Source organism: Trachemys scripta, chromosome 5, assembly GCF_013100865.1.
Source record: "Trachemys scripta elegans isolate TJP31775 chromosome 5, CAS_Tse_1.0, whole genome shotgun sequence".
NCBI lineage: Eukaryota > Metazoa > Chordata > Testudines > Emydidae > Trachemys > Trachemys scripta.
In genome coordinates, this window is record NC_048302.1 from 26,692,134 (window position 1) to 26,712,111 (window position 19,978).

The 19,978-nt window shown below is 41.8% G+C and overlaps 1 protein-coding gene across 2 annotated transcripts in view; it reads right to left on the reverse strand.

The window, feature by feature from the left end:
• Nucleotides 1-865: 865 nt before the first annotated feature.
• DNAJB14 (DnaJ heat shock protein family (Hsp40) member B14) overlaps nucleotides 866-19,978 on the reverse strand; it is a 37,264-nt gene continuing 18,151 nt past the window's right edge. For both annotated transcript variants that reach the window (XM_034771804.1, XM_034771805.1), the window contains 6 exons: nucleotides 19,275-19,420; nucleotides 10,060-10,245; nucleotides 9,570-9,664; nucleotides 7,857-7,966; nucleotides 6,680-6,852; nucleotides 866-1,872 (listed from right to left, as the gene is read on the reverse strand). In XM_034771804.1, the coding sequence (XP_034627695.1) occupies nucleotides 1,748-1,872; nucleotides 6,680-6,852; nucleotides 7,857-7,966; nucleotides 9,570-9,664; nucleotides 10,060-10,245; nucleotides 19,275-19,420 (835 nt within the window). In that variant the 3' untranslated portion in view covers nucleotides 866-1,747. The remainder of the gene's footprint in view (nucleotides 1,873-6,679; nucleotides 6,853-7,856; nucleotides 7,967-9,569; nucleotides 9,665-10,059; nucleotides 10,246-19,274; nucleotides 19,421-19,978) is intronic.

Here is a 19,978-nt window from a genome sequence, read left to right on the forward strand (position 1 = left end):
CAGCCTGTTCCATGTTACACAACCATATACAGTATTGGGCATTTCCAGTGAGACACTTTAGAAAAGGTCCACACACAAGACTTAAGGGCCACTCAAATTAGCAACATTTAATGTGGCTCTAAGGACTAACTATGCTCACGAAGTACACCAGTGTAAATCTAAAGTAAGCCCAATGAAGCGAATAGGCCAGTGACTTCAGTTAAGTAGTTACACTGGTATAACCTGAGAGCACAATTTGCCTCCTCACAATTTGATAAATTATTTAAAGAAATTCTCTAAAACAATGTACTGCCCTTATTACTAAATAGCCAGCATTCGCAAATGAAAGACAAAATATTTTGCTATGTTGCATTGACAAACAGTCCAATGATGTAGAAATTTCACCTACTACACTCAAAACACTTATTTCTTTCTATAGGCACCACATACCCTGTATCCAGCTGTTTCAAAATGTCCTTTACTTTGTGACAGCATGTGTGGATACATATAACTTACATGTTCAGTCCATGGAATTAAATTATACTTTATTCTATTTAATAGTTAAATAGTATGTTTTCTCATCTATATGAAGTCCATCCAGCAAGATTGTGGACTGAAACAACTTTATATCTTGTGACTTCCTCTTGTTCCTATACTTGATCAAATTTGTGGGGCTCTGATCACAGCAGAATATTACAAACCAGCTAAGCATTTAATAGTTAGTTGTCAGAAGTGTTAAAAGGCACAAGGCTTGACTTGAGCAGTGATTTCCCTGTTCCACTTGTGATGAGTGAAAAGGAATTAGTTTTAGGATACTAGCTTGAAATGAGAAACTGCAAAATCACCCGAGAGGAAACGTTTTTTTTTTTTTTTTTTTTTTAAACTCTAATTACTATTGCAGGTTTTCCCTCTACCTTTTCAGTGAAAAATAAGGAACCTGGGAATGCATGTTCAACATGCTTATGGACTTATATACTACTGAAATACCAAAGGACAGAGTTGCTGTAAATTACTACAAGTACTAAAAGCAATGTTCATAACTTCTGTACAGCACTTTACAAATATTTACTTTTAAAAGAGATTAGTGAAGCTCTTGGTTTTCTTAGTATTGGTCAGAAATTCTTAAAAACAACAGCTAACTGCTACTCTATGCTAAATCAATTTATCCCAACATATATTTAAGAATATACACTGCTATATTTTTAAAATATCAAGTTCCTCTAAGCTGGTAAAGCCTGAAGATTGTACATAACGTTAGAGATAAAGTGTTTAAATTTTTTTGTTTAAACTACACACACTTGACATCTGAATAAGGAGTGATGTAGTCATACTATTTATTTAATCAGTGAAACAAAATATTTTATGGAGCTAAATTTCTGAGATTTTAAATAGAAAGTCATTTAACTTGTATATACACAAAGTGTTCTTTCCATAGATATTTACATGACAAATATGTTAGAGGAGAACCACTATCACCAAGCCTCTACAAGTGTGGCATCCTTTCTGAGCTACTCTCTGCTGAAAGAATTCACGGAAGCCTTTGAAGTAAAATCTAAACAATTAAAATATGTAAACTGACTTTGTTCTATATTTCATAGTAGGTAAAGAAGCCATTAAATGATATTTCATTATAAGGATTCTGGAAACAGCTACACAGTAGAGTTTTAAATCCACCCTCCTTTCAATTTTCAGGATGAAACTAAATCTCTTCTCACTTGACCGGAGAGATATAATAGCGTACTTAAGGATGCACAGCTAAAATTCTAGTTCATCCTCCTCGGTAGATACTGGTCAGCCTTTCTAGTTCTTTGCAGTTGTCCATTGGCAAGGAGTCTGCTTTCATTCGGAGGCGATCATCTCGGTACACTTTTGCTGCATACAGCAAATCCGTTTCTTAAAAAAGAAAAAGATTTTTAGGGTTAAAGTACTAATTGCACATGTATGTAGGACTCTCTCACTCAGAACTTCCCCAAGCATCTGACATCTAAAACCTCCCCACACCTTGCATCACTCTGTTTGCTGCTCCCAACTAATAATCATAGTGACATCAATGTGTAGTTTTATTGCAGGCTTCCCTCTGCTGGATTTCCATCAGCGTTGCTTGCCAGTTTCAATCCATACTTACCGATTTCAAAGAGATTCCCTATCCCCCATTACTGGCTTACTTACCGTACACCAATAAAGATGTTTACCACTTCACCCCTGTGGTCAACGATCTTATGTGTGATCTTAATGATACACCTCTAGTTATCCTGGCAGTGTTCAAAATCCATTCTGAGAGTTAAATGCCTTTTAGACTTAGTTGCCCAGTTCACTAAATATACCAATTTCTCAGGCATAAAATAATCCCTGTGTTCTGTTTTATAGGAGTGCCTACCAGTCCTACATTGTGGAGTATCTAATTTGCACAATGTCTTTTTCGGTCTCAGGTTAAAAATCATTCATTAAAGACAAACAGCTTTGGAAAGAAGTTTTTAAAATAGCGAAGAATGACATCCAAAAACCCACCACTGAACACAGAGCAGATATTTTCATAAATAAAATACAAAGCAGGAATAACTTACTACACATACAGAAACTCTAATTTGTAGGATTTGTTATTTTTTGTTTTTAAAAGCTATTTAGGAAGTTTTAATAGGTTTACATCATCAATGCCATGTAAACAACACAAACAAAATGATTATATTACTGCATAATGAGAACTTATCATCAAATCCCTTCAATTTAACAGGGCATTACCATATTACAGAGTGAGCCTCGTTACACCATCTAGGACACATTGTTTTTGATGTCTTTATTAAATAGAGTCAAACTTCTGACTCTACTCTTGTTCAGCTTCACTTCTGCCATTGCCAGTACATACTCTAGAGTACTGTCTTTTCCTACCCTCCTTTTCCTGGTTTCAGAATCTGCCAATGTTTTTTAATCAGATCATCGTATTTTCTACCTCTGGGATATCCTCTTGTATGTGTGAAATGTGGATTTCTATCCTAAGAAACTGGAGTGTATATTCCCCTCGTTTAAAGTCTCTAACTATATACTACTGATTTTTGAAGCTGAGAATTTAAGTGGGAATCCCCATCTTTAGCAGAGCTCTGCCATCCTGACAGCTGCTATAATCTCCCCTAGCTCTCTCCTCTTTTTTTAAAGCTTGGGCTAAAGCTGGTTGGAGAATTTTGATGGAATCATATTCCACTGGAACATGTGGTTCTGTCTAATCTGAAACCATTGGCAAAAAATAGGTTAATTTCACTTTCATTTCCGAAGTAAACCCTGAAAAAAGTTCTAATGTTGAAACATCACATTTCAACTTTTTGGAATGAAACATTTAAATTTTTCATTTTGAAATGACTATTTTGATTTTTTTTTTAAATTTTTGTATTATGTGCTATACAAAACATTCAGATTGTCATAACAAAACATTTCAACCTGAAATGATTTTCTTCAGGAATTTTCCTTCACAGATCATTGTAAAGTTTTAGGCTTCCATTCTGATTCAGAATGAAGCCAAATTCCAAAACCTTGAAAGTGTTTGCAAAATGTATCTTCTGCACACAGCTCTAGTTAGGACAGAAAGGTTCTGGAAAAATTGCAGCTTATTCCCTTTGAGTACAAGCTGCAGATGCCCTCTTTTTTCCCCCATAATTAAATCTTTCTGCTGATAGTGATGAAATGTCACAATGACAAAGAGGACTGTTAAGAGGTCCAGGTGGGAGAGACCAGCACCGTATGTGCTCTGTGCCCGCCAGAGCTCTGATGAACTCTGTAACTGAAGTTATTGTGTAGTCCCTTTGTTAACACCATTGTTTCTATTTTACAGTGGTTTTTACATAATGCAAGATGCTGCTGCCCCTCCCCCCCTCCCAAAAAAAGATGGGAAGGGATGCTGAGGGTAGGAATTCTGTAGAAGTTCTCTAAATCAAAAATTGATTTTAAAAATATCCCATCAAAGCAGGGGTGGGCTTTGGGGGTTTTATTTTCTTCCAGATTTAAACGTGTCAATTTGAATATTTAGTTCACTATAATATGGTTAAAATAACAAATCCAGGTAGGGGATCAGCAAGTGGCTGAACTAAATGGCTGCTGTATGTCTGAGTTCTGAGGAGACAGCAAAGTAATCTGCCTCTAAATTGATCCCTCATCCCCCATATCTGCTAATTCCCCCCCCCTCAAAAAAAGCAGACCACAGGGTTGCAGAGGAAAGACCATTCAAAAACATTCCCAACTTAAAAAAAAAAAAAAAAAAAATCTCACTAAGAAGTGTTTCAGGCTCGCAGTATGGGGAAGCCTCTCTGACTTCATTTTGAAGACATAGAACCCAAAACAGGGCGGAATAAGTGGGCTGAAGAAAATCAACCACCAACCAGGGTGGACATTAGGGAGTAGATCTTTGAGTTTGACTACAAGACATGATCAGACATCCAAGATTGGAGCAGTAAAGAAGGAAGTTACTGATGTGGAATATTGAGTCACTGTGCTAGAAACTTCTGGCCCAGGAGAAATAAGTGAGAGAGAGAGAGAAAGAAATATAGCATAAATTGGATGGTATGAAAAAACAGATCAAGAAGAAACAGTGAACTTAATGGACTGCCTAAGAATTCTGAAGCAGGAATCCCAATTTGGTGTGTAAAAATATGGTATTACTTCACACAAAGATTGTGTTGCATCTATTGAGATGGTACCTATACACTCTTATTATCTTAGTACCCGAGCATGTCTCATTTTTTTAGCAATATTTTAAAGAGAAGTCACATCAACATTTAAGCTCAAATCTACAAATAAATCTATATGTTTGCTATTCTAAATAGCAAACGTATCCTGTAGAAAAATAGGATTTAGTTGGGGGGAAAAAAAAAAAAGGTTAAGCAGGAAAATGTTATTGACCACATTTTATGACAGGAAATTTCAAAATGAAAGGTTTTCATTTCCAACTACTTCTCCTTTCAGTTTAGGTTTCAAAACTGAACTATTTTGATTTTTACTTTTGGAATCTCCACCCACCCTTTTTCACCCTTGTTTACTCCCCGCACCTTTTACGACTGGAAAAAAGAAAGCATAAGGCCAGTAGAGATTAACAAACCTCAGAAAGTAGGAAAACCTATTTTAATATGTTTTTTTTTTGTACTTTCCCCCTCAGGATGATGTTGGATAGAAGTGTGGGTTTTTTTAGTGTGAGAAGGTAGAGGATATGCTCTTTTAAAAAAAAAATCTAAATTTAAAAAAGTAAAAACTAATTAGAGAAAGTACTGTGTGCGCTTACTTTCCATTTTTCCATGTTTAAGCAAGTGAGGACGTGTACCCCATCCTACTTTCACACACTTAAAAAAAATCTCTATTGCATCAGTGTTTCCAATTGGGGAAAAAGGGGGGGGATGTGAAGAGGGGGAGAGAGGAGAAAATATCAGAATTCAAAATTCTATTTTAAATTAAAATGTTTTAATTTCATTTCAAAATTTCTCAAAAAGCGTGAATGAAAAATGTTTGTTCAAAATCTTCCATGGGAAAAAATTATTTTGGCCAACTCTAGTATTAATGAGGATGAGCTCTAAGTTTTACTCTAAAGGATGTTAATTTATGTTGGAGGGACAAAAAATAGGGATCTAATTTTTGTTTATGTCTGTTGATTGGTTCATGACCAGTGAGTAGAAGACTTTATAGTCTTGTAAACTTTGTACTGGTCCAAAGAATATCTAGCCCTGGTAGGTTGAGAGATATTGGATGTTAAAAAATAGGTCATTTTGCTTTCTGACTTCAGTTTTGAGGTGATTTTTCAGCCCTACTTTCAGAATCTGACAATGTTTTATATCACTCACATGTATTAAAGGATTGGATTTGAGCCCTATCCCTTTTAAAAAGTAGCTGGTTAAATTATATCAGAATTAAAGTGGTAAGAAAAAAAATTCATAGTCTAAACAACCTTATTTTTAAGATCTGGTATTGCACAAGTTGCTAGTTCTTGGGGAGGGAGATAAAATGATAGAATGTGAAACATTTATTTTGGGCCCCAACGATATATATGATATTGAAAATTCAATATGCCATTTTTAGTCTGGTCCAGGACTTAATAAAGAAAGTTCCAGACCTCAGGTCAGAGTAAGTTTTCCTTCTTGTTTCCTTCATTGGGTGTTTATTAAAAAAAAAATAATAATAAAGGCAAAGCATTCTTGCCCCCAGGTATGGAGATACATTTTGGATTGAGGAACAAACGCTAAGCTACATGGCTAATAAGGAAGTGGATGTGTGGGAATAAAAGTGATTCTGCCATAACATGGATGACATAAAACAGATTAAGAACTGCTCTGTGAACTTTTTCAGGGTAGGGGTAATGAAGAATATTGATTTTCCATTACTAATGTAGTCAAATTAGTAAGTCTGTCATTCAATGCCAAAACAATTATAGTAGTTCACTTTAAGAAATGATCACAGGTAACAGAACAAAGAATCGATCGTTTTGTAGGTGGCAGTCGTTTCCCTCAGTCATCAAGTGAAAACCCTGGGAATTAATACAGACTACTTGGTGTATTTTTAAAATGCAACGAACGTGAAAGACTGGCCTTTGTATTGGTTCTTTCATACAAATCACATGTAAACACTTTTTAGTAAAAATAATCAGTTCATTCTATTCTAATGCAGAAATAAGCTTTTCATGGTAATACTTGTTTTTGAGAAGTGTCAAACATTACTCATTGGGTAAACTTACTTTGCTGCCTCTCCTTCCAACAGTTATTTCGAATGTTAGACACGTAGTCCTCTTCCACACTCTTTTCCACCTTCTGTAATGACACTCCTTTGTATTCATTTCTGAAATCCTTGTTGACATAATAAATGACACCCAGGTTTTCTGTTTTCATTTTGATGGTCTGCCCTGTACCACTGTAAGAGACGTGCTTGTTATTCTTTTTATATACACAATGTGTATGTTTCAAATGTTGCCATTAGTGAAGAGCAGCAATAAGGTTTCACTGAGTACAGATAAGTCAGAGTTGTAATGAAAAGCAGTGTGAACGTCATGTTTAACAGAAGAAAATGTTTACATTCATATGAAAATAGAACTTCTGCCTTTTACCTCTCTCCATCTTCAAAAGTCATTTTAGTAACTCATCTTTGTTTTAAAACTTTATAAATAAATAAGGTGTATATAACAGCACTGGAACCTGGCAAAATAAAAAATTAGGTCCCCACCCTGCAGCCATCAAAACCAGCAGCATCTCACTCTAAAATATTTTACTGCAGACCTTGACAAATCCACCTGCATGATGGCATACTGTGCATTAAAAACCTCATGGTTTGTGCATGCTCCGAGGAGTGGTGCTTGTATCACAGGAGCTTAGTCTCAAAAGGGAAGAACATCTCTCTCCTGTGGAGCTCAAACTCTGCAGGAGAAGGAGCCTTCCTTCTGTGAAGTTCAGCAGTTCTGCAAGAGAGTGAGAACCCTTCAAGCAGTGATCGCAAGTACGCTAAATCTATTCACTATTTACCTCGTGGGTGGTTTGTCAAGGGAGTTATTTCTTTCAAGAAAAAAATTTCTTGAAAAAAATTACTCTGAAAGAAAAAAAATGGCATTTTAGATATCCCTCCATCTTAAATAGATACGAGTTTCAATACCTGTACTTCCTTCCGGACAGGCAGGGTTAAAATATTGTAACAAAGTCTACTCTGGGGGAAAGGGGAGAATAGAGAATTTCTCCAGTTTCATTATAATTCAGACCTTAACAACACAGGTCAGGAGGTTGTTTTTGTCAGCTTCCTCACTTGGTGTAAGTAGAAGATGACTCCGCAGTGGAGATGTTAAAAAGACATGCAAAGAAATAAAAAGGGCATTTTAAAAATGGAGTAGTATTTTTTTTTTTTTAACAAATTTAATCAGTGTTACTTACGATCTTGGGTATAAGGCATAAGGAGGATTAGAAACCATCAACTGGCTCAACAAAGAGACAAGGATCAATACAATAATAGGCATCAGCTGGATGAACATTGAGAAGCCTCCCTATGGAACAGAAGAGATAAGATTTGGGCATTTCATAAAATCAGGATCAAGATAGTACACAAATTTGGCAGGGTTTAATAATCTAAAAATCCAAAAGACCAACTACTTTGTAGACAACTACAAAATTTAGGCACTGTCAGATATCCCTACCCCAAAGCCACTAATTATTATTATTTGTACTGTAATAGTGCCCAGAGACCCCAAACAAAAATTAGAACCCCATTGTGCTAGACACTGCACACACACACAAGGAAAAATGTTTCCCTGTCCCAAACAGCTTACAATTTAAGTATAAATAGCATTAATTAGTTAACAGGAATGCAATACATATTGCATCATACAACACTGAAGAGATTCATTTAAAACTCCAGAGATGTAATTCAACACCCATCGAAGTGAATGAGTCTTTTCACTGACAATAGACTGGACCAGGTTTATGTAGATGTCAAATAAGTAGCTAAATGCAGGTACACAGCAGGCCACACTTAGAGCTTGTCTGAAGTTAGTGCAGAACAGCTGTTCTGCACTAACTGCATGTGTGAATGCTCTTAATCTACTTTAAAAGTGGATTAAATTAAGATAAATGGGAATAAGCCACACTTACTCCAGAACAAGAGCGTCCACATATGAAGTTATTCTCAGGAGTAGCTATTGTGTTTTAAATTAACTTCCTACCTTAATATCAAGGTGGGGAAAAAAACGGACTTCTTAAATTGGATTTTTTTTTATTTTGTTATTTAAATTATAAGAAGTTTCTTTTTAAAAATAAACCTGTTTAAAAATGAAATCTCAATTTAATACAAACTATGTTAAGGCCTAAACTTACCATAATTTAGTTGTAAATGTGCAACATGTTTTGATAAAAGACGTTTATATATCCAAAACATTTAGTGTTGTTTTAATAAAAATAAATACTGTAGTTGTTTTGTGGTGTTTAATTAAATTCCAGTTACCATCCTAATTCAGCTTGACACAAATCATGAGCAAAATTTACGTAGTATATAAGCGATATATCAGTCACTATTTTTAAAATACTAAAATTTAAAATTAATAACCTGAAAATGTTATGATATATAATTGCTTAAATAAATGCATATAGTTAGAGTGTACCCTCCTAGGTAGCAAAAAGATGTACCACATCTAGTGTAAAGACTCTATTTAGTTTTAAATCAACATATGTTAATAGTTATATCAACCAATGAGAATGCAAACTTTCTTTGGAAAATAACTGAACTACGGATAGAAAAGTTCATTAAAATTGATTATTTAAATCAAGGGTTTCCACTTGGTGATTTAAATCAATCTGCCCTGCTTAATCCAAATTAATTTTCAAGTACAGACAAGCTCTTAGTGGCCAGAAACTAATTTAAGTAATTTAGGATGTTAGTTTGGGACCTTTTGTTCTGTTTACTGCACCTTATGCAAATCTTCATGTCTGTTTACCAAAAGGAGCTAGGCTGTCCCACACTAGGCCTGTAAAATATTTCACTTGCAAATTTAGGTGTTCCTAAAGAGCAAAAGATTCCCCTGCAATCATGCCAGGTATATGACTACAATCTTCTTTCTCTAGCAGTAGATTCAGGTCAAAACCACTCAAACATACATCACCCCTCTCCTCTTCTCTCTCATGTCCACTATGACGGTGTTGATTAGGATGACTGTAGCCAGCTCGACCATTAGAAAATGAATGTACACTACCTACAAAAAGAAACATCAGTCAAGAAAACAGCAGTTATAATCACGCAAGATGAGCAAGAAACTAAAATGCCTTGACTACAGACTGGGGAATTAATATAAAGAGTGTGACATTTAAAATAGCTCATATTTAAACTTCTTATATTTTGAAAGTTGCATTAAATAAAATAGGTCTTATTTTTGAAAACCTACAATATTTATGATTTCATGTGCTCCTGAGGTCACCATAGCAATCAGAAAAGGAAATTAACAACTTTAATATGTAGCAATACACAGAGGAAAACAACTTGCTTACGGTAGATTAGGAAAATAATATTTTGGATTAAATATTCTAAAAATCATATTAACTCTGTAGTACAGCTCTGATAAATACCCATGAAATATTAATGAGTAAGTACCTGATGGAAACGCTCCTCCGAAGAACATGTTGAATAAATCCTCTGGAGTAATATCAGCCTCACAACCTCTGTGGAAATTAAATCTACCATTGCCAGCGTGATTGCATGCTTGCTCTTCACTGCCTGTAAGGTCATATTGCTTTCGTTTTTCTGGATTGCTCAGCACAGCATATGCGTTTCCAATCTCTGAAACAGGGAACAAAGAGTGCTCACACAAATGAACAGTAAGAGCTGTTCTGTAATTACAGTTGTAATTTCAGTCAAGAACTTGCTGAAGATTAGCATCATTCATAGGTGATACTGTACGTTACAAAATCAACTGCAGTGGAACAGGGTGTCCAGAAACATCTTAGGTTTCCTACTCCTTCCAAGGCCCTGTATCATGGTAAAGTAGCTATAGAAGGCTGGACAGTTATGTTTATATCTTCAAAGGAATGTCTTAATCTGCTGAAATATTTCCCCCTCGATGCAATTTAAAAAACATAACTTTAATGTGAACTCAAAAGTCAGGTAATTGGAAAAGTTTGGCTTGATCCAACAACATTAGCTCTACCATGAAGCATCTCCTGTATATTTTGTGGGTTATATTAATAGGAATAATACATTAAGATTTACATTCAATAAGACAAATAGAAAATACTACACATGCAATATGAGAGTTAATATTAGTGAATCAACCTTAACTTTTGGAATTACCTGACTCGTGCGTGCTTGATCTTGGTTACTGAGGTGCAGTTAGGGCCATATTTTTTAAACTGTCATGTGACACTGCTAGCAGTGCTGCTTTTAAATGACAGACCAAGCTACAGAGATTACACGGAAACCCTGCTATAGGACACACACTTCAAATACAGTTATCAACGTTACTCTGCCTCAGTGTAAAGACGGTGGTGAGAGTTTGACATCCTCAGTAGTGGAGAGAAATTAGAGAGAAGTCAGTCAGCTCGTAACATACACAGGAAGAAAACCTATTGCAAAAAATGTTTTACGCAAGATTTTTTAAAGTAACTTTTTTTTGCTTATGTTGTGCCATGAAAGATCACAAAGTACTAACTGATCATAGCAATTCAAAAAGGTTTTTTTGTTTTGTTTTTAAAAACAGAATTTAGAGGAAATAAAAAGACAGACTGATCAATGTTCTTAAAATAAAAAGAATAGACTCTTGAACAACTTAGTAAAATATGTTCCAAGAGATTTGAAAAGTGAGTTTAATCTTCATCTGGTTTTTGTATTGAGAAAATAGACTTACATTCTTATTTCATACCAGGTGATCTACTAGTCTCAGGCACTACACTAAGTAGGTTTTCTTAAACAAAAAAACCAACAACCCTCTTGATTAGTAAATTATAAATACATGTTGTCTGGCGGTACTCTAGAGACTGATCAAATGATACTTCTGAAATGTTAAGAAAAATACACACTCCTATTAAAACAATTGGGACTCCAACATTCCCCTGCATCATTTTCAACCCATACACTGAAGTAATGTGCATTTGCTGAAGAACCAGAAAACGAGTAATTTAGTTTAAAATGTCCAACCTGAATGAAGAGTGAAATAGTGAAAGTTTGATTCTGGAAATCTCAAAGTTAATATTTGAAAAAGACGGTTACTCACCGTTGTAACTGTTGTTCTTCGAGATGTGTTGCTCATATCCATTCCATTAGGTGTGTGCGCGCCGCGTGCACGATCGTCGGAAGATTTTCTACCCTAGCAACACCGGCGGGGCGGCTGTGGAGCCCCCTAGAGTGGCGCCTTCATGGCGCTGAATATATACCCCAGCCGACCCGGCGCCCCCTCAGTTCCTTCTTGCCGGCTACTCCGACAGTGGGGACGGGGGGCGGGTTTGGAATGGATATGAGCAACACATCTCGAAGAACAACAGTTACAACGGTGAGTAACCGTCTTTTCTTCTTCGAGTGCTTGCTCATATCCATTCCATTAGGTGACTCCCAAGCCCAACTTAGGTGGTGGGGTCGGAGTGAGACATTGCTGTGTGCAAAACCGCTGATCCGAATGCAGCATCGTCCCTGGACTGTTGCACTAGTGCATAGTGAGCTGTAAACGTGTGGACTGATGACCAAACCGCCGCTCTACAAATGTCCTGTATTGGAACATGTGCCAGGAAAGCAGTCGAGGAGGCTTGGGCCCTCGTGGAGTGAGCGGTGAGGTGCGGTGTTGAGACACCTGCCAGGTCATAGCAAGTCCGGATGCAAGACGTAATCCAGGAGGATAGGCGTTGTGAGGAGACCGGCGAGCCTTTCATTCGGTCGGCCACTGCAACGAAGAGTTGCGTAGTCTTTCTAAAGTGCTTTGTGCGGTCAATATAGAAGGCCAAGGCCCTGCGTACGTCCAGGGAATGCAAACGTTGATCCTGGCGGGTGGCATGTGGTTTGGGATAAAAGACCGGGAGAAATATGTCCTGGTTGATATGAAATGGAGAAACCACCTTAGGGAGAAAGGCAGGATGTGGACGAAGCTGCACTTTATCCTTATGGAAAACTGTATAAGGGGGCTCGGATGTAAGCACCCTGAGTTCAGAAACGCGCCTTGCTGAGGTGATGGCTACGAGGAAGGCTGTCTTCCAAGATAGGTACAAAAGTGAACAGGTGGCTAGTGGTTCGAATGGAGGACCTGTGAGTTTGGAGAGAACCAGGTTGAGGTCCCACGTCGGGACGGGCTGACGCTGTTGTGGGTACGTCCGGTCTAAGCCCTTGAGGAATCTAACGACCATCGGGTTAGAGAATACCGAGGACGCGAGTTCCCCTGGGTGAAAGGCTGATATAGCAGCCAGGTGAACTCTGATTGAAGATATCGCCAACCCTTGCTGTTTTAGGGAGAGGAGATATTCCAATATGAGAGGAATAGGTGCCTGTAACGGGGACGTGGCTCGTTGTTCGCACCAACAGGAGAACCGCTTCCACGTGGCCAAATACGTAGCTCGTGTTGAGGGCTTCCTACTGCTCAGCAGAATCTGTTGGACAGAGTGCGAGCATTGCCGCTCTGCCTGGGTGAACCATGGAGCAGCCACGCTGTGAGGTGGAGTGATTGCAGGTCGGGGTGACGCAGCCGGCCGTGGTCCTGAGAGATGAGATCCGGACATAATGGAAGCGGGATCGGTGTCTGAACCAAGAGTTCCAACAGTGTGGTGTACCAATGTTGTCTCGGCCACGCTGGAGCGATCAGAATTACCTGTGCCTGGTCTCTGCGCAATTTGAGCAGTACCTTGTGGACCAGAGGAAACGGAGGGAAGGCATAAAACAAGTGGTCTTTCCAAGGAAGGAGAAACGCATCCGAGAGGGAGCCCGGAGCTCGACCTTGTAGGGAGCAGAACACGTGGCACTTCCTGTTGTCTCGAGATGCAAACAGGTCTATCTGGGGAAACCCCCACCTCCGGAAGATGGAATGTATGATGTCCGGACGGATAGACCACTCGTGCGTCTGGAAGGACCTGCTGAGTCGGTCCGCTAGAGTGTTCTGGACTCCAGGGAGGAACGATGCCGTGAGGTGGATTGAGTGGGCGATGCAGAAGTCCCACAGGCGAACGGCCTCTTGGCATAGAATTGACGAACGTGCTCCTCCTTGCTTGTTGATGTAAAACATGGCCGTGGTGTTGTCGATGAGAACTAACACACAACGGCCACGTAGGAGATTGAGGAATGCTTGGCACGCCAGGCGTACCGCCATCAGTTCCCGAACATTGATATGCAGGGCTAACTGGGGTGCAGTCCACAGGCCCTGGGTATGGTGTTCGTTGAGATGGGCGCCCCAACCCAGAGATGAAGCGTCTGTGACCAGGTGCAGAGAGGGTTGTGGGGCGTGAAATGGCATCCCCTCGCAGACCACATTGTGATCTAGCCACCAGGTGAGGGAGGCCAGGACCGAGTTCGGGACCGTGACCACCATGTTCAGGCTGTCCCGATGTGGACGGTATATTGATGACACCCAGGTCTGGAGTGGGCGAAGCCGAAGTCTGGCATGCCTGGTTACGTACGTGCAGGAAGCCATGTGACCCAGCAGGGTAAGGCACGACCTCACCGTGGTAGTTGGGAAGGCCTGTAGCCCTTGAATGAGGCTCGTGATGGTGCCAAATCGGTTGTCTGGCAGGATGGCTTGTGCACGTCTGGAATCTAGAACTGCGCCGATGAAATCTATTCTCTGGGTAGGTTCTAGAGTGGATTTGTCCTTGTTGAGTAGGATGCCCAACTCGTTGAATGTGTGCACTATCCTGTGGACGTGAGCTTGAACTTGCTCCTTGGTGCGACCGCGCACCAGCCAGTCGTCTAGGTACGGGAACACCTGTATCCCTTGCCGACGAAGGTACGCTGCCACGACAGCCATACATTTCGTGAACACTCTTGGGGCCGAGGATAGGCCGAAGGGAAGGACTGCAAATTGGTAGTGCACCGTGTTTACCACGAATCGCAGGAAGCGTCTGTGAGGTGGGTAAATTGAGATGTGAAAGTATGCGTCTTTCATGTCGAGGGCGGCGAACCAGTCTCCAGGATCGAGGGAAGGGATAATGGCCCCCAAAGAGACCATGCGGAACTTCAACTTTACTACGAATTTGTTGAGTCCGCGCAAGTCCAAGATGGGCCGCAGACCTCCTTTGGACTTGGGGATCAGGAAGTAACGGGAATAAAATCCCCTGCCCCTTAACTCTATCGGAACCTCCTCTATGGCCCCCATGGCCAGGAGCGTAGAAACCTCCTGCATAAGAAGTTGCTCGTGAGAAGGGTCCCTGAAGAGGGACGGGGAAGGGGGGTGGGAGGGGGGGATAGAAGAAAACTGGATAGCGTATCCCCTCTCCACCGTGCGGAGGACCCATCGGTCCGAAGTTATAAGGGACCAAGCACGGTGGAAGTGGGAGAGGCGATCCCGGAAGGAGGGGGCTGGATCCTGGGGGATGACTGGGGCGCCGTCCTCGACCGCACCTTCAAAAGTTCTGCCTGGGGCCTGAAGGTGGTCTAGGTGGCCCCTGGTTCTGGCCGGGTTGAGGGCCGGTCCACCTTCTTCTACCCCCTCGCCCTCGCCTCCGGGCCGAGTCCTGTCTCTGACGAGGCGGGGGGGGGGGGGTAGAAGCGCTGAGGCTGCGGCCTAAATGGTCTGCGCTGAGGGCCCACAACATGCATCCCCAGGGAGCGCATGATTGTTCTCGAGTCCTTGAGGCTCTGCAGGCGAGAGTCCGTCTTGTCCGAGAACAATCCATGTCCCTCAAAGGGCAGATCCTGTAGGGTTTGCTGCAGCTCCGGGGGCAACCCCGAAACCTGAAGCCAGGAGATCCTCCGCATAGCGATACCCGAAGCCAGGGTCCTCGCAGCCGAGTCCGCTATGTCCAAGGAGGCTTGCAAGGAGGTCCGAGCCACCTTCTTACCCTCCTCTACCATGGCTCCAAACTCCTCCCTGGACTCTTGGGGAATCAACTCCTTAAACTTCCCCATAGAGTTCCAGGAGTTAAAGTTGTAGCGGCTCAGGAGCGCCTGCTGGTTCGCCGCTCTAAGTTGCAGCCCTCCGGCTGAGTAAACCTTACGGCCAAACAAATCGAGCCGCTTAGCCTCTTTTGATTTAGGCGCTGCAGCCTGCTGACCGTGGCGCTCTCTTGCGTTCACTGATGCCACCACCAGTGAACACGGTTGGGGGTGGGTATACAAGTACCCGTAGTCCTTAGACGGGACAAAGTATTTCCTTTCCACCCCTCTCGCTGTGGGTGGGATAGAGGCAGGAGTTTGCCATATCGTATCCGCATTGATCTGTATTGTGCGGATCAGGGGTAACGCTACCCTCGATGGGGCATCCGCTCCGAGGATGTTCACGATAGGGTCCTGCACTTCCACTATCTCCTCCGCCTGCAGGTCCATATTACGGGCCATCCTACGCAGGAGATCCTGGTGAGCCCGAAGATCTATCGGAGGGGGACCTGTACATGATGTGCCCGCCACTGCCTCATCCGGAGAGGAAGAGGAAGATGCCTCCGGTGGTACTGGATCCAAGGGGGGGTCCTGATCCCCCTGCTCTTGGGCCGGAGCATCACCTGTACTTGGATCTATGGTGTCGGGTGGCGTGGACACGGAAGCCTCCATGCCCCCTGGCGGAGGCCGAGAGATGGTGGATTCTGGGGCCCTTCTAACCGAGTGACCCGAGCGAGAGGTCGAGGGTATTGGAGCCCCTTGCTCCTGGTGGTACGCCCACGGGGTCCAAAACGACCAGTGAGATGGGCCATGAGAGTGGTCCTCTGCCATCTCCTGCCAATGGCCCAAGTTCCGTTCCTCGGCTTGCCCTTGAGGGGGGTATGCCGATCTCGACAGGTCCTCCGAGGAGCGAGACACCGATCTTGACGGCCATGGCGGTGCCGAGAGAGACGAAACGATTCCCGTGGGCTGCGGTGCCGCACGGTACCGGTCCGGAGATGATCTATCTCTGCGCGGTGCCGGCGAACGGTGCCGGGACCGCGATCGGTGCCGATGACCTCTTCGGTGCCGGGAGCCGGATCTGGACCTTGACGAGGACCTGGAGTATGCCCGGTGCCGGGAGCGGCCTCTCGACGTCGAGCGTCGACCGTAGCGGTGCCGAGAACTACGTCTCGACGTTGATCGGTGCCGACGATCATAGCTGTGCCGAGATGTAGAACGGTGCCGCGACGAAGATCTTGGCCGCGAGTACGACCGGTACCGAGGTGATATTCGGTGCCGGGACTGCGAGCGGCGTGGGGACCTGCTTCGGGACCTGGACCGGTGCCGAGGTTCCAGCCCTTGTGATGGAGGGCGCATCAAGGCAGGTTTCCCCCTTGACTGGACCGGGCGAGTCAACGGTGCCGTCGGTGCCAGTGGTTGAGGCGGTGCCGGCTCTGTGAGAGCTATCAAGTCTCTCGCCGCCACGAAGGTCTCCGGAGTCGACGGGAGTTGTATTACCGCCGGTCTCGGTGGAGACGCTATCTGCACCGGACTCAACGGCCTCGGTGCCGGAGTCAACAGTGCTGGAGGCACCTGTTTCCGGTGCTCCGCCGGCGGGCTCGGCTCTACCCCCGGCACTGGGGGAGCCGGCGTCTTCGGCACGGAGGCCCCCGTCTTATGGGCTTTTTTATGCCCCGGGGATAATGACCGGCGTCGAGGTACCTGCTGCGGTGCCGACGAGGTCCGGTGCCGGGGAGGCTTGTCCGACACCACCCGCGCTGTCGGCATTGCCGGTGCCGCTGGGGCACTGCGCACCGAGGCGCTAGGTGCCGGGCTCGTAGAGGGAGTGTCCGGGCTAAGTGCCGCCTCCATCAGGAGTTGCCGGAGCCGAAAGTCCCGCTCTTTCTTGGTCCTTGGTCTGAAGGCCTTACAGATCTTGCACTTATCTGTTTGGTGGGACTCTCCCAGGCACTTCAGACAGGAGTCGTGCGGGTCGCTCGTGGGCATAGGTTTAGCGCAGGAGGCGCACTGCTTGAAGCCGGGAGCTTTGGGCATGAGCCCGGGCCCGCGGCCGGGGGAGAAAGGGGGAGACGACCCCCTTAGTCCCCTGGACTATTATAACAACTATAACAACTTTAAAACTACTTAACTATTTAACTACAAACACTAGAACTATAACTATAACTACAACTGCGAACAACAAACTAAGCTAGGGAGAGTGGAGGACAGCTATGCCGCGCTCCACAGTTCCAACGACCGTCAGGGGCGGTAAGAAGGAACTGAGGGGGCGCCGGGTCGGCTGGGGTATATATTCAGCGCCATGAAGGCGCCACTCTAGGGGGCTCCACAGCCGACCCGTCGGTGTTGCTAGGGTAGAAAATCTTCCGACGATCGTGCACGCGGCGCGCACACACCTAATGGAATGGATATGAGCAAGCACTCGAAGAAGAAGTATTATTAGTCACAAGGTGAAAAAATTTAAAACTTTTTAAAATTTGGCAGTGACCTTTTAAAACAAATTATATAATATATAAAGTAAAGTTTAGCTATCAAGAACATGTTTAACTATATTAAGACAATTATTAGCATTAACTTGATTGCTATGAGTAATGTATTTTCCATCTTAAACCCTTAATGTGTCATAATTAGTACTTTTGGCAAGGTCTACACAGAAAGTTTTATTCCAGGTTTAAACTAGAAATAAGAGACTCGATAGTATTTTGATTTGTTCCATCACCAAACAAAAGACCGTGTAAAATGAAAGAATGAAAAGATACCATAGTTAGATTGCACTTGAGAAAAACAATTATTTCTGAATAGTTCACATTTTCCTTCAAGTAAGCATGCAATATTAAAGGATGTTTTTTCACCAAAAGCTTTCCCATCAGCAATTTAGCCTGCTCCAGGAGAAATCTTGGCAGTCCTAGGTGTCTGGATATTAAAATCGAGCTAGGGATTGGTCAAAAGGCAGTTGGAATTTGGTTCCTTTTGAACAAACCTGTTTTTGTCTGAAAAAAGAGTCACACACACAAAACTAAGGAAAAGGTAACATAGCATATCATGTGACTGAGTGAAAACTGCACTTTGATGCAAACTGCTTGTTTTTTTTAAAACCTCCAATAGCAAAAGCACAACCAAATTTATCTCTCATCCAACTGCACTGGTATTAAACCAAGCATGAATTTTCTTGATGTGATTTTGCATAGTCAGTCTAGATGCTTAGAATGGCAAATGTCAATGTTTACATTGGAAAACAAATTACTTGTCTTCATTAATTAATATAATTAATTTATCTTATACGTTAACATTATAAAACTTTCGTTGCCAGTATAGATATACTAAGTAATGCAAATCAGTTTCTCATTTTGTGTTCTTTTAGCTAGGATGCTACAAGATAGAAATATCTGAAAACATGGTTTTGTAACAGCTACCACCAGTAAGTACTGTTCTTCAGCTATGAAGCCCTTCTTATTACAAATGCCTCACAGACCAAAAGCAATGGTAAATATGTAAATGTTGTGATGGCATAGTATGCATAATCATATAAAATGTCTTCATATTAAATTAACCATTTTGCCTTATTTACATGCATACATTGAGATGTCCCTTAATTTATACATACAACCAATCATTTTTTGAAAAAGTAATTATTTAAGGGCCCTTTTTGACCTACACAACAAACTGTTGCTTGATCCATTCTATGCAGATAGGATTAATCAGTACTAAACCACTATGTTTTAACACAGCTAGTTCTGTACAGTAGATGGGCCCCTTATATTCTAAAAGGCTTTCTCCATGTACAAAGTTTAATTGTAGATTTTTTTTACTTTTAAAAGCATCTGTTGCTCCAGGTGCATGGTTTTTGTCTGGATGAAATTTCAAAGCAAGCTTTCGGTAAGCCTTCTTCAAGTCTTCTTCACCAGCATCTTTTGACACTCCAAGTACTTCATAATAATTTTTACTTGTCTTTATGCTGCAGAAAAGAATAAGCAAAAAGATTTCAAGCAAAGATCTAAATATAATACAGTTGAATGTAACTACAAACAGAGAAGTCACTGCAGATATCAAAATTAGCATATTTATATAACTATAGATATTCTGGAAATTAATTTATAAAAATTGCACCTTCTCGCAAAGATTATTTTACTGTGTACACTTTAAAAAGTGTAATCTCCGAGTACACAAAATAATTCTTTTTATGCCAGAAAGCTAATACAACTGTAAGGGAGGGAACTGGATTCTGTTCTGCCTTGTACAACTTCCACAGAGTCAGAGAATCTTTTTTGCTAATGCTGCCATGAATCAGAAATAACCCAATTTGATTTGGCAGGATGGGTAGTCAGAAAAATATGTTTTTATATATAAATTGAAGATTTGATTTGCATTTCCATTGATAGAAAATATCAAATGCCACCTCACAATGCCATTCCGAAAATCACTTTTCAGAGAAGAAATGCACTTAAGCAACAAAATGAGAGATGTTTATAGACAGGAATACATGTGGATCCCAGAAACCTATTTTACTTCTATA